The sequence below is a fragment of the Montipora foliosa genome, chromosome 9 (assembly GCF_036669935.1).
Source record: "Montipora foliosa isolate CH-2021 chromosome 9, ASM3666993v2, whole genome shotgun sequence".
NCBI lineage: Eukaryota > Metazoa > Cnidaria > Anthozoa > Scleractinia > Acroporidae > Montipora > Montipora foliosa.
The window spans coordinates 3,379,957-3,392,456 of record NC_090877.1 but is presented as its reverse complement, the minus strand read 5'-3'; the positions used below and the strand labels follow the sequence as shown (position 1 = coordinate 3,392,456).

General features: G+C 41.4%; 1 protein-coding gene across 1 annotated transcript in view; it reads right to left on the bottom strand.

Annotated features, from left to right (window-relative positions):
- The window catches only part of LOC137969396 (polycystin-1-like), a 75,780-nt gene that overhangs the window by 40,380 nt on the left and 22,900 nt on the right, over positions 1-12,500 (bottom strand). Inside the window, exons 11-14 of the mRNA XM_068815612.1 lie at positions 11,589-12,311; positions 9,817-9,974; positions 4,634-8,286; positions 2,077-2,291 (exon numbers count right to left, since the gene is read on the bottom strand). Coding sequence (XP_068671713.1) covers positions 2,077-2,291; positions 4,634-8,286; positions 9,817-9,974; positions 11,589-12,311 — 4,749 coding nt within the window. The remainder of the gene's footprint in view (positions 1-2,076; positions 2,292-4,633; positions 8,287-9,816; positions 9,975-11,588; positions 12,312-12,500) is intronic.

The window sequence follows — 12,500 nt, the reverse complement described above, 5'->3', positions numbered from 1 at the left end:
TACTACAAGTACAAGGTTATCTATAGATGGACTAAATAACAGTAAAGACATTACTATACAGTTACACAGTAAATAGATTGAACTAACCTAAAACAAAACAAGTACACACGAAACAAGAGACCGAAACAAATAGATAAAAGCGAAGGAAACAATTACACATCAGAAATTTACGAAAGGTGGAAGATATTACGCAGAGCACTCAAACACACGTCCGTCCATCTTGGCCACATCACGTGGCCACATCATCTTGGCCACATCACGTGGCCAAAATTAAAGTGAATGTCCATGGGAAGTCAAGAATTGGACACGGAGTCCCTCAGACAAGTCGAGCGCTAAGTGTTCACCCTATAAATCATGATATACCACAGAGGAAAAACTACAACACCGAACTCCATGTCTTGCTCTTTCCACAAGGGTTCTTTTACGTCCCACACGGTTATGTAATGAACATTACAGACATTTAGCATTGTGTATTTTTCGGAAAACGGCAAACCTCTGAGTGTCACGTGACATGGCCTTGCGGTCGAGTTTGCAGTTTGCGGTTCAAGTTCTGACGGCTGGATACCCTTCTTACCCTCCTTCCCGCAGCGTTTTTCACTTTAAAATTCTGTAGCAACTCATGCTTTTTTTAATGCTTTAACTCTTGAATGAACACATTTTTGCTGATCATTTGCACCTCCTTGAAGATGCTGGCTCGGAGCGGCTCGACGAGGTCGGACCGAAGGAGCTGTGCTGCAGGCCAGGCGCTCGGCCCCTGAACACGACCCATGTGTAACCTAGGAGCACAGAACCATAGCCAGATCGTATAGGCTGGGAGTCGATTTAGCTGAGGGAGGAGAAAACCGGAGTACCCGGAGAAAAACCCTCGGAGATAGGGTGAGATTGACTGAAACTCAGCCCACATAGGATCTCGGGGCCGAGAGTTGAACCCGGGTCGCAGAGGTGGAAGGCACGGTTGATAACCACTAAGCCACGGGGCCTATGGTTTATCGTGCTTATCTGAGAAGACCACTATATTATCCGAGAAGACTACAGAGTATAACAATTTGCAGATGGCAGCGCAGCACTTTCTCCTCAGTTATCTAAAGATCCTGAGTGTTGGTCCAGCCAGAGTTTTGATTCCGCGACCCGTCCCGAACAGTAGTCGGGTGCTCAATCAACTGAGCAATACGGCCGGCGGTACAGCCAACCGAACGGCGGGTGCACAACAGTTCCGGTAACTCAGCTTGGCCTCTGTTCCGACCAAAAACGATTCAATGAAATTTAGCTAAGGAGCATACCGGTGGTGGAATGAAAACAGGGTGGTTTCCTTTGACTGCAGTTTGAGTATAGTTGTGAGTCTGCGTACACCTTTAAATTGTAATCATACGACTACAATTACAAGTTTCGACTTCGGGCTTACGCACGTAGAAACATGATGCACATGGTCAGTTGTGAAGAACGAAAGCTTGCGAGTTTCTCAACATTCTGAACCGTGTTGTATGAACAGCAGTGAGCGGAAACTGACCGGGTTAAATTTGGCCACGAAATGAGAGCTTTAAGAGAATTCCAATTTTTCAAATTCACATCTTGTGCTTTAAACAATCTCTTGTTAATCAATTCTAGTTCTTTAAAAAAGAGATAAATACAGTGTACTACTTCGTGAGGCTGTAAATCAAATCAAATCAAATCACACGCAAACAGAATCCACTTTTGTTTTTCGACGACAAAAATAACCCGGAAAACTCGGAGAAAAACCTGTCGGAGAAGAATAGAGAAACAACAAATTCAAACCCACAATTGACGCAGAGTCCCGAAATGCATCCCGGGCCACATTATTGGAAGGCTAATGCTCCCAACAGCTCTCCAGGGTAAAAAAGTTGTTGACTAACGAAATAAAGTGCAATACGGATTGATAACAATGTGGCAGTCATGAAATAGACCACCTTATGACCCAATAATCAAGAGAGGCAGGGGTTACTAATTTGCTGAAGAGATTGGAAACTCTTACAGTCAAGTCAAATCTGATGGTAGCTATAGTTATCCCAAACTGTGTTTTTGAACTAATTGATCCCTGAGATCTTTCTTGTTCTTTACCTTTGAAAAATCCTGCTGGGATGATGAGAAATTCCTGCGTCCTGTCCTCCGGTAATGTGTATCCTTTTCCACTCACATCCTCGCATCCATTCTTGTCGTCACATTCTTTTATATTCCAATTATAAATTATTTTCTTCCCACCAGAAGATTGCCCTTCGTCTTTTAATGTCATTTTACTTGCTGGGTTTACTTTTGTGGCACAATTTCTAATGCACCTAAAAGGGGAACGCAAATGAAACATTGATTGTGTTATGGTAATGGGCTTATATGCCTCACATATCACGTACAGTTTCACGGCGATTTACAGTTCTCTGAGAGATAAACCACCAACATCGAGGGTCTCCTCCCTCCTCTTCAAGAACATTGCGTGGGTTCTTTAAAGTCCCACAGTATTGACTAACAGCTAGGAAGGGTGGTGAGACGGGACCTATACGGTTTATACTCCTTTAGCAGGTTTCTCGAAAGTCCCAAAACCTTTTCGGGCCCGAAAAGCCATTTGTGAAACAGGCAACCGCTTGTTTTGGAAAGGCGATCTTTTAACATGTTTTTAAGGTAACAAAAGGGAAAAGGAATATGAAGTTTGACGACTTAAATCCTCTCCGTTCTTGAGATACAAAAAGAATTTTGGAACTCGAAAATGACCCATAAAGTTTCGGGACTTTCGAGAAACGGGCCCCTTATCAGAGAAGACTCGAAAGTCTAACTATTTGAAGCGGATCAAATTACAACTCTGAAGGCGAAACTTTCTCCTCAATTATTTTTAAGACCCTGAGTGTTGGTCCGACCGAGCTACGAATTCTGTGTACCAACCCTGGACTTGTCTGGATTTTGGACTAGTCACATTGGTTTTTTTTTCTTTTTTTTTCTGGCGTTAGTGTTTGAGTCCGTGTTTTGTTAAATACTTTTACTTTACTTTACTTTACTTTACGTTACTTTACTTAATATATAATTTTTGTGACAAACTTCAATAAAATACAAAATAATAACGAATTCTCTTCCTCCTCCGCGGTGGAATTACAACATTAAGTTCCACGGAGAACTGCCAGAGAAGAAGAGAGATTGTGATAGCTTTAGATTTTTCAATAATATATCGCTTTATATAACCCAAAATTATTCAGATAGTCAAAACTTCATATTTATGACCCGTTTCCTTCGCTTTTTCTTTGTCTAAGCATTATGATTTGCGATACTTCAGGTTCACGTGTTCATAAGTTCGTTTTTACATCTCATGGATGTTTAGATTTTCAATTACAAACTCTCTTTTGATTGGCCACTACCCCACTGTGCAAATAGTTCACACTAAAATAGGTACGTTTCGTTTCCGAGGAAACGAAACAAAAAATATCTTCACCGCGCGCGGAAAAGATATGATTTTTTTAGCAAAAAGAAAAATCCTGGTATTTCATCAGCATCTAGAAAATAAATCGTTTTTCTCGTTATCATGCGCCCAATGTTATGAAGGATGTTATGACTCTTTCAACTTTGCACCTCTTATGCCCTCTGAGGTCTTTTTGGCGTTTTGAAGGTTTGAACTTTGACCGGCGAGTTTCACACGCTACTTTTCGCGCGATTTTTTGTCCATTCACGGTTAGGATGGCCTACGCAAAAAAGAGCTTTTTTTGGGGGGGGGATCCTCATGCATCAGATCTTTTTAATCTTGTTAAAACAAATGACAGTTTTCCTTTCATTTTCAAAGTCTTTCTTTGGCGCGCCGTTTAGCTGAGGACCAATGGCATCGTTGTACTGCGGTGTCAAAACCCATCGCAACTCACAATCCCTTAATTTGCTCTGGAGGGGAGCTGCTAACCCTCGAGGTGTCAGCTTTTCAATCCCCAAGGACGGACAGTTTACTTTGATCAACTCAAAGATAATTGATAAAAGTTATTTAAGTGGTAAAGTTGATTCTCCTGAGTTCTCCCACACTGAGGCAGTACAGCAGCTTCTAACAGTTTCCTCCCAACTCTGGTCAAATGGTAGACAATTAAGTTTTTGCTTGACTAGATTAAAACCGATATCGTGTTACGATAACTACAACAGAGAAAATGATACCGTGTCCCATATAAAGCAGAGAAAGAAAAGAAATCGTGCTTCGATAATGATATCGTGCTACGATATTAGCCAGAATGAAAACGATACCGTGTTAAGTGACTGATCGTAGTAAAAACAACCGACCTCTTTCATAATGGCGGCCAAATAAAATATTTTTAAAAGAATATTTGTTTCAAAATGAGGGCAGCAAAAATGAGGGCAATGGACCATTTTAAAGTTGTCTGCTTAGCTACATGGCCTATGAATAAAAGCGAGGTTGGAGGTGACCTTGTTTTGATAGAAACCTCACTGCTTTTCTTATGTAAATTTTTATTAATTAGCATGACAACTACATCATTAACAGACGAAAAGGAGGGAGATCTGTATCACAACAATGTCAACACCAGCCTCACTTTAATTTAAAGGCCAGGTAACTAAGCACACAACTGAAAAGAGGTCTATTAACATAAATACAAAAAAATGTAAAGGAGGTCGCCACTTATGAAAGTGGTCTATATTGTGCTCTTACTTGATATTCAAGGTGGGAGGATCGCCGGGTCTAATCGTAATATTCTGTTGTGCAAAGGCTAATTTCCGTCCCTTTTTGCCCAGGACAAATGTAATCTCGTAGGTGGTGTTCGCCTTCATTTGTGTCGCGTTCAAGGTAATTTCAAGTGAGCTGAAGTTTAGTCGACCAGGACCAGATTTAAAACAGCCGCCAAGATCTTCAGAATTGTTACCGGTCCCGTTTTTTGCAGGAGGAGTTGGAACGGGAGCTGGTGTAAAATTTACTAGCGATGTAAAATTTTCTGGCAGTGTAAACGTTTCATAGTTCCGCCTGCAAAACCACGCAAATGCAAAGTCGTTGTCCAAGGAATCGGAATCAGAATCAGGGTCGTAAGACTCTCTGGCACTTATTTTAAGTGGTTTCTTATTTCCTACAGTCTTCTCCGATCCTCCGTTGATAATAGCAATAAGCGGGGATTTCGTTATTTTTAGGACAAATGTTTTCTTGCTGAAGATACCCGGTGATGCTGTCATGTTGATCACAAAACGAGCTTCCACATGACTGCAGTAATTGAAAGATCTTGGTGGTATGATAAGCTCGGATCTAGCTAAATTAAGTTTTTCTATATTTTTGGGCTTGCTTTCACACTTCGAATCAATTGTCCATCTGAGGTCTGTGTCATAGTTAAAGCAGTGAAGTTTGTTGTATGTCTTGATACTTATCTTGTCGGAGCGCTTGAACTCCCTGATCGCCCCGTCATCGAAACCAGGGACCTCAATTATCGGAAACGTGCAGAAACCCCTTGCAACAGCCACCTTTATTATTTTTTTTACACAGGAGACTCGGTTGCTTGCGTCTAGCGAAACGTCAAACTCACCAACGCTATCGTACATGCGATGGAAACGCGTTGCAATTGGGTGAAATATTACAGCTTCTTTCTGACCACTACAACCTGTGCCTGACTTGTAGTATTTATTTTCTCCATCTTGGTCGACGAAAGAAATGTTAAAACACGAATCGCCGCCAAACTCTTTCGCTGTAAGAGTAAAATTCACTGTCTGGTTTTGCGTGGAAGGCCCATCGTTTTCAAATGAAACATTGAGAATGCTTTGCTCTAGTTCAAGGGTAATCACTACTGTCTGACGACTAACGGCATTTTCCGCCGTCAAGGTAATGTTATTTTTTCCAGTATCAACGAACTTATGCCTACTGCTTGAGCCCGTTTTGTTTTCATTGCCGGGAAAACTCCAAGTATAAGTCACGTTGGTGCCGTTTGCAGAAGCGTTGAAGGAGACATTGTAATCAAAGGGAAACACGTTTTCTGGAAGGGACGGGCTGCAATCGTGCGCGCTAAGTTCTGTGTAATTCGCGGTCCAATTGAGGTCTTTGACTTCATCTTGGATGACAACCTCAGCCTGTGCAAAGCCGAAGGTTACTTCATTAGAGACATTAACCGTTGCGATGTAGACACCGCATTTACGAGGGTAAGGGTGAGTTTTCACTCTAATATTCCGTACTTCGCCATCTCCATAACGCCAAATGTAGCTAAGAGGGCCCGATGGTTGAAGTGAGCCTGGGAACGAAATATTGAAAGTGACGTTACTTTCTGAACTTTTCCTAGGCGAATCAGTTGTTATCATGACCTTGTTGACAGGATTCTGAACGATGATCCTACAAGTATGGCTATCATTTTTCGGGTTTCTGTTGGAGAATATAACAGTGATGTAGTATTCTCCGGCCCTCGAGTAGGAATGGTGCACGGTCCATCCTCCGTCTGGAAATTCTCGATGGAAGTAACGCGTGTGTTCACTCGAGTTATCTCCAAAATCAAGAAAGCCGTTTACGTTGGTCCCATTTCTTACTGTTGCTGTCGCCGTGACAGAATCATTCACTGCAACGTAAAGGTCACCGGTGCAACGATCGCCTCCAGCTACGGTCAAATTGCCGCGCTTTATGGCAAGAACGGCGCCGTCTCCTGGTGTCTCCACATAAACCGTGGTGTTGATTTCTTCGCTATCGACCAGGTTGGTCACATTAACGGTGACATGGTACTCGCCGGGCTTGGTGTAGTTATGCCTGCTTATAGCCACGAAAACGTCCCCCACCGAAATGCTCCGGTTAACGATTGTGGAATTTCCATCACCGTAGTCGACGATGATATAAAGTTCAGAGCCTTGAGTCAATCTCCAATTGATTTCTGCTTCGGCGTGAACTGCTACTGTGTGATTGAAACTTGTATACTCCAAGCCCTCTATTAGATCCTGGACGATAATCTCAGCGCAATTAACAACCACTGAACTTATGTCATTGGAAGCGATCAGGACAGGCCTGTAGCGCCCCGCTTTTGTATAAACATAAGGTATAACTTTTTCAGTGGGGTTTATAACCTTTCCGTCCATGGTGTTCAACCGATATCTAACTTCATCCCCTTGATGCTGAGAAATCGTAAAGTTAAATGTCTGATTCGTCTCAAGGATTTTCGTAATATTCAGAACCACTCCATAAACTACACGTTGGACGCTAAGATTTCCCACAAGAGTCTCGTTATTCACTTTATTAGTGGCTGTAATTTCTATTCGGTGCCAGCCTGGCTGAGTAAGGTTTTTAACATACATGCCGAAGAATATTGCAGCCGGTTGTTTTGCGTTGGTTAAGTTCTTTGCTTCAGTAGAACCGTCAGGGTATGTAATTGTCAAATTAAAGTCAACGTGGGATCCATGAAACAATATCCAGCGGATGCGAGCTGTTGTTCCATTTTCGATGGCCAGAAGAGAAGTGTTTTCGAAGTGCAGCCCGGTAATTCTCTCTTGGATGACAACACTGCACCAGGCGGCTGCCATTCCGATGTCATTTCCAGCGATGATAGTCACGGTCTTCGAGCCAACGGTAGAATTGAAGAAGTGAGTGACCCACGGGATCCAGCTGGTTGCGTTATTTTGGTCACCAAAATCCCAGAAATATGTCACGTTGCTCCCGTGACTCGTGCTCACAGTGAAATTCACAGACTCGGCGAATGGAAGAGCTTCAGGAGAATGCAACTGCAACCCTGTGATAGTCTGCTGTAGACAAATACGCTTAGTGTCGTTCTTTCTTGTCATCGAGTTTCCGATTGATAAGAGAACGTTTTCGTGTCCTACGGTTTGAAAAACGTTCTCCAACTTAGATTCAGAATCAACGGAATAGAAAAACGCTACGGCCGGCGCATAAGAAACCTGAACGGGGCTTTCCTCTGTCCATGGATAGCGATTCCCCCGCAGAGTCGAACAATTTGTGCCGTTAATAATCGAACTTTCAAAAAACAAAGATGAACCAAATGTGGTAGTTTTCAACGATGCAGCCGGTCCAGAGGAAGGGAAACGAACGCCAAAGACATCGCCAGGTTCGAGTTGAAGACTTTGATTAGATGTATCAAGTAAGATGCGTTTAGGACCGCTCGTTGTGTAAGCCATGTAAGCCGCAATCTTTTCAAAGTCAAAATTTCCGTTGTCCATGGTATGGTTTTGGCGACAGCCCAAATTTGACTCCGTACATCTTCCTGCAAAAAGGCTAAACGCATTATTACCCACGCACCTCTTTAAGACGTTCTCTGCGGTACATGTTGATGAGTTGGCCACGCACATCTTTTGCAGTTGACAATAACTTTCTTCAGCATTTACACACTTTGGTCTAAAAACCTGAAGAGAGAAATGAAATGAAACTTTAGATCCGTAAACATAACATAAGCTCGAGTTTAATTCAGATGTTTGATATAAACAAGAAATTTAATATATGTAACTTCCCCTTGCGTTTAGATGAGGCTATGTAAACACAGAAAAAGTCTTCTATGGATTGTTTTCATGTGAAGTTACGGCGGTCATGTTGATGTACCTAAACAAAGGAACAGCGGCCACGTTGTTGTACCCAACTAATCCTCTGGGAACAAATTTCTAGTTTCTAAATAAAGTGTGGAACCAGGAACACCGGAACACCCCGGAACACCGCAACACTCCGGAACACCTGGAAGTAACCAAAAACCCTCAACTTGGCTAACCCTAGGCCTAGATAGGCATTAAGTTGGTTTTCAGGCCTAGGTTTAGGACACCGGAACACTCTTGAACACCCTGGAAGTAACCCAAAACCCTCAATCTGGCTAACCCTGGGCCTAGATAGGCATTAAGTTGGTTTTTAGGCCTAGGTTTAGGACACCGGAACACTCTTGAACACCCTGGAAGTAACCCAAAACCCTCAATTTGGCTAACCCTAGGCCTAAAACCAACTTAAGGCCTATCTAGGCCTAGGGTTAGCCAAATTTAGGGCTTTGGGTTACTTCTAGGTGTTCCGGAGTGTTCCGGTGTTCCGGTGTTCTGGTGTTCCGGTGTTCCCGAGTGTTCCCGTGCTCCTGAGTGTTCCGGTGTTCCGGTGTTCCGGTGTTCATGGTTTTAGTACATGCCGGTTGCAAACCATCTATAGCATAATTGTAATTCATTCTCTGGGAGCTAAACTAACCTTTAACTTATTAACATTAACAAACAACCAAGCACGAGTTGAACACTGATTCCAACTGACAGAAATTGCAAATGTCATCGAAAAGACAAAGTGGACACGAAAAGCAGTGCATAAAATTTTTTTTTGATTCAAATATAAGTGCTTTTAACACTTTTTTTTAAAAAAGCTTTTATCAATGCTAGTATACTGCAATCATTTATTGGATACAGTTTTAAATAAAGTTGGGATTTCTTTTACAAAGAAGAAAGAAGTAGCACGGTGTCCTCTCATCTTATTTTCTTTAAAAAATGTTGGTGTGAATGAAGACCAACCCAACCAGTAACGCTGCCATTTCTTCATCAAGAACCATGCTTGAGCAGTGGGGGGACTTTTTTTGTCTGCTGTTAAGAATTTGAAGACGATGAAAAGGGACTGAAACTTGAAAAATTCAAATCAAAAGAGACGTTTTACATGGGTAGCTAAATCCTGATAGAATCTAGGTATAAAAGGGAAGATATCTATTTACAAACATTGCTTTTTTATTCAAATGTGCCAGCCACAGGAACAAAAGATCATTTGTTTCGACAGCCAATAATGCTCTGGTTGGAACATTAAATGACAATAGGTGACATCAACGATATATTACCTATACGTTCTCCCTGGGTACGTGTTAAGCCAGTTTTTGCCTGAAAAACTTTTCTGTATTATATAGTCTTCAGCATTTAAACGGAAAAGAGTACCTGAATTTCTAAAGAGCCACCTTGGTCGAGATCCAGTTGCAGAGCCACTAGTTTCCCTTTACTTGAGGCATCCATTCCAGCTAATAGATACAAACCATCCGAGGTGAGTGGTGACCCTGATTCACCAACTCCAGTTCCCAACTGTATGAGAGCTGCGTCTACAAAGAGAGCAAATAAATCAACATGATTAGCGTTCTTCAAATCGCCCAGGGATGATTTTTACATATTTAATGATTAAATGGCTGCAACAAGTGATTTACTTAGCATTTAAATTACAAAATCCACACAATTGTTCTCTAATGACCAAATGAATGAGCAATCCACCCACTCACTAATTGACCATTAATTAATGACAGTGCCTACTAATTCAAAGGTATTTTGGTGAGGTTTACTGAATGTGCAGGAAAAGCAGATCTTAACAAGAGTTATTGAAATTCAAAAGAAAATTGGGGATTATTTAAACCACGCATTTTTCGAAGAAAATTAATCAACAATTTTTGTTAAAAGCTATAAAATACGAAGCAAAGTATGGCGTTCTCTTACAAATTGAAGCGTAATTACCCCCGATTTTCATTTCAGATACCAATGAGCACTTGATAAGTTCTGCTTTCTCCGCATTGTTTTGAACAGCACAAAAATACCCAAAGGAAATCCGAATATCTCGAGATGCACATTAAATAAGCATGATAACAATAATAGGCACGTCATTAAGTGGTGACTGAATAGCTATACAGCAACCTCCAGCAACCCACCCATTCATTGACCTTTAAGGGAATCTTTGCTGACATCATGGTTTTCCATTTTGGTTCAATAACATATGGGTTTGCTCACAGAAGGCATCATGCTATTTACAATTTGATTTCAAAAAGTAAAAGAACAATGTCATGTAAAAATTCGTTAAATCTCTAATTTTAAGCCGTTTAGCTTTGATAACAAGCCAGTTATTAGCCGTCAAAAATCGATAAATTCTGATTGGGTGGCAAAAGCTATAATGATCATATACATTCTTTGTAAAATTTCAAATTTTTAAAGCATCACTGCTCAGAGATTATGCTATATAATTATTGCGTTCATATTTTTCAAGATCTGAGAGATCGCTTACTATGCGATGCACTTTCATTATTCAGTACTTTATTCTCGGCGGCTGACTGATTAGATAACAATGGGCGTATGCTAATGAGACAGAAATGTAATCAAAGATTTGCCTATTGAGTACAACTGACCAAAATGGTTCACTGACTGGCTGACTCAGGACACAGTGACTCAATCACTGAGTTACTACTGGCTAACTCATGGACTAGCCTGCAAGGAGGCTCTTCCATTGAAAATGGCATGCAGTCGACCGTGGTCAACCGGAACCATAGTTTTCTGGTTCCAGTTTTCGATTATTCCTGAGCCCGTTCTGCTGGACAAAGGTTACGGAGGCTCTGGGAACGAGATTGCCTAAGCAAAAGCTGCCATGTGTTTACGTAAAGGATCCATTTCTTTGCCGTTTTCGTCTTGACAACGATGTGAAATGACCCAATTTGAAGTTGCATGAAGGACAAGTGCAATCAACGAAATCTTTTAATTTCCCCTCCATCTGAGTGTGTGACACCATTGAAAGCCATTCAAGCCCATTTTAGTCCTGGAAAGTTTACATAGTTTAGTATAGTTTAGTTATTTAGTTATATAATATAGTTTATATTTACTTTCCGTAAAGAAAGACTTATGAGAATAACGTTGCGTGAAGTTCTCGTAAACCTCGTCGTTTTTGCTTGATTGTGACTTACCAGGTAAACTACCTCCAAACGGAACTTCTCTGTTTTCAAACTTTACCAGCGCGTCTACGTCTGATCCATAGCGAAACTTTACAGAGCAACTGACTGTCATATTGATTGGAGCGCAAGTTGGACAAAATACTTCCAGCCCTGTCACATTGGATAACGCTGTCACTTTGCTGTAGGATTCAACCTCTGACCTGTGGCCGGTTTTGCTGTGTTTCACTATTGCTTTTCCCCGGACGTCGAAAGTTCTAGCTTCTAAAACTATGAACGAAGCAAACTCTTCACTTGTGTGATAAATATTCCCATCTCCAAGATATGCTGTGTAGGCCTCTACCACATGATCAGCCTGCAAAATAGGCGTGAACGTTATGTTGAACAACGACAAAGTTTGAGCGGACGCATCTGAAGACAGCCTCAGACTCAGAGGCCGCACATCAACCGATGTGTAAACGGCAAGGTGGTTGCCATAACCACCGCATTTTAGGTCTCCAGAACCGAAGCACGAAACTGAACACATGTCTGAAGCGCGCTCTTCCATCGTTTCTAATGTAGAATTTGAGCACAGACATAAATTGCCTTGCTTGACTGCCGCATACGTGAAGTACCAATATCCACAAGTGTGCATACAGAGGCCTGGGGTCACATGACTTGGTTTGTAACCACCCGGGTTGAAAATAAACGCTGGTGAACGAGGATTGTCTTGATAACAACCCAAATAATTATAGGCAGCTGCAAGAAATGGAATGAAATTTTCGTTAGTGATAGTCCCAGAAAATTAACATAATAAATGGAATTATAATATATTATAATATTATTATTATATTATTTAACAATTATTCGCCGAAGGCGAAGTGATTATCGGTGAATATTCACCGAGACGAAGTCGAGGTGAATATTCACCGATAATAGTACACAGGT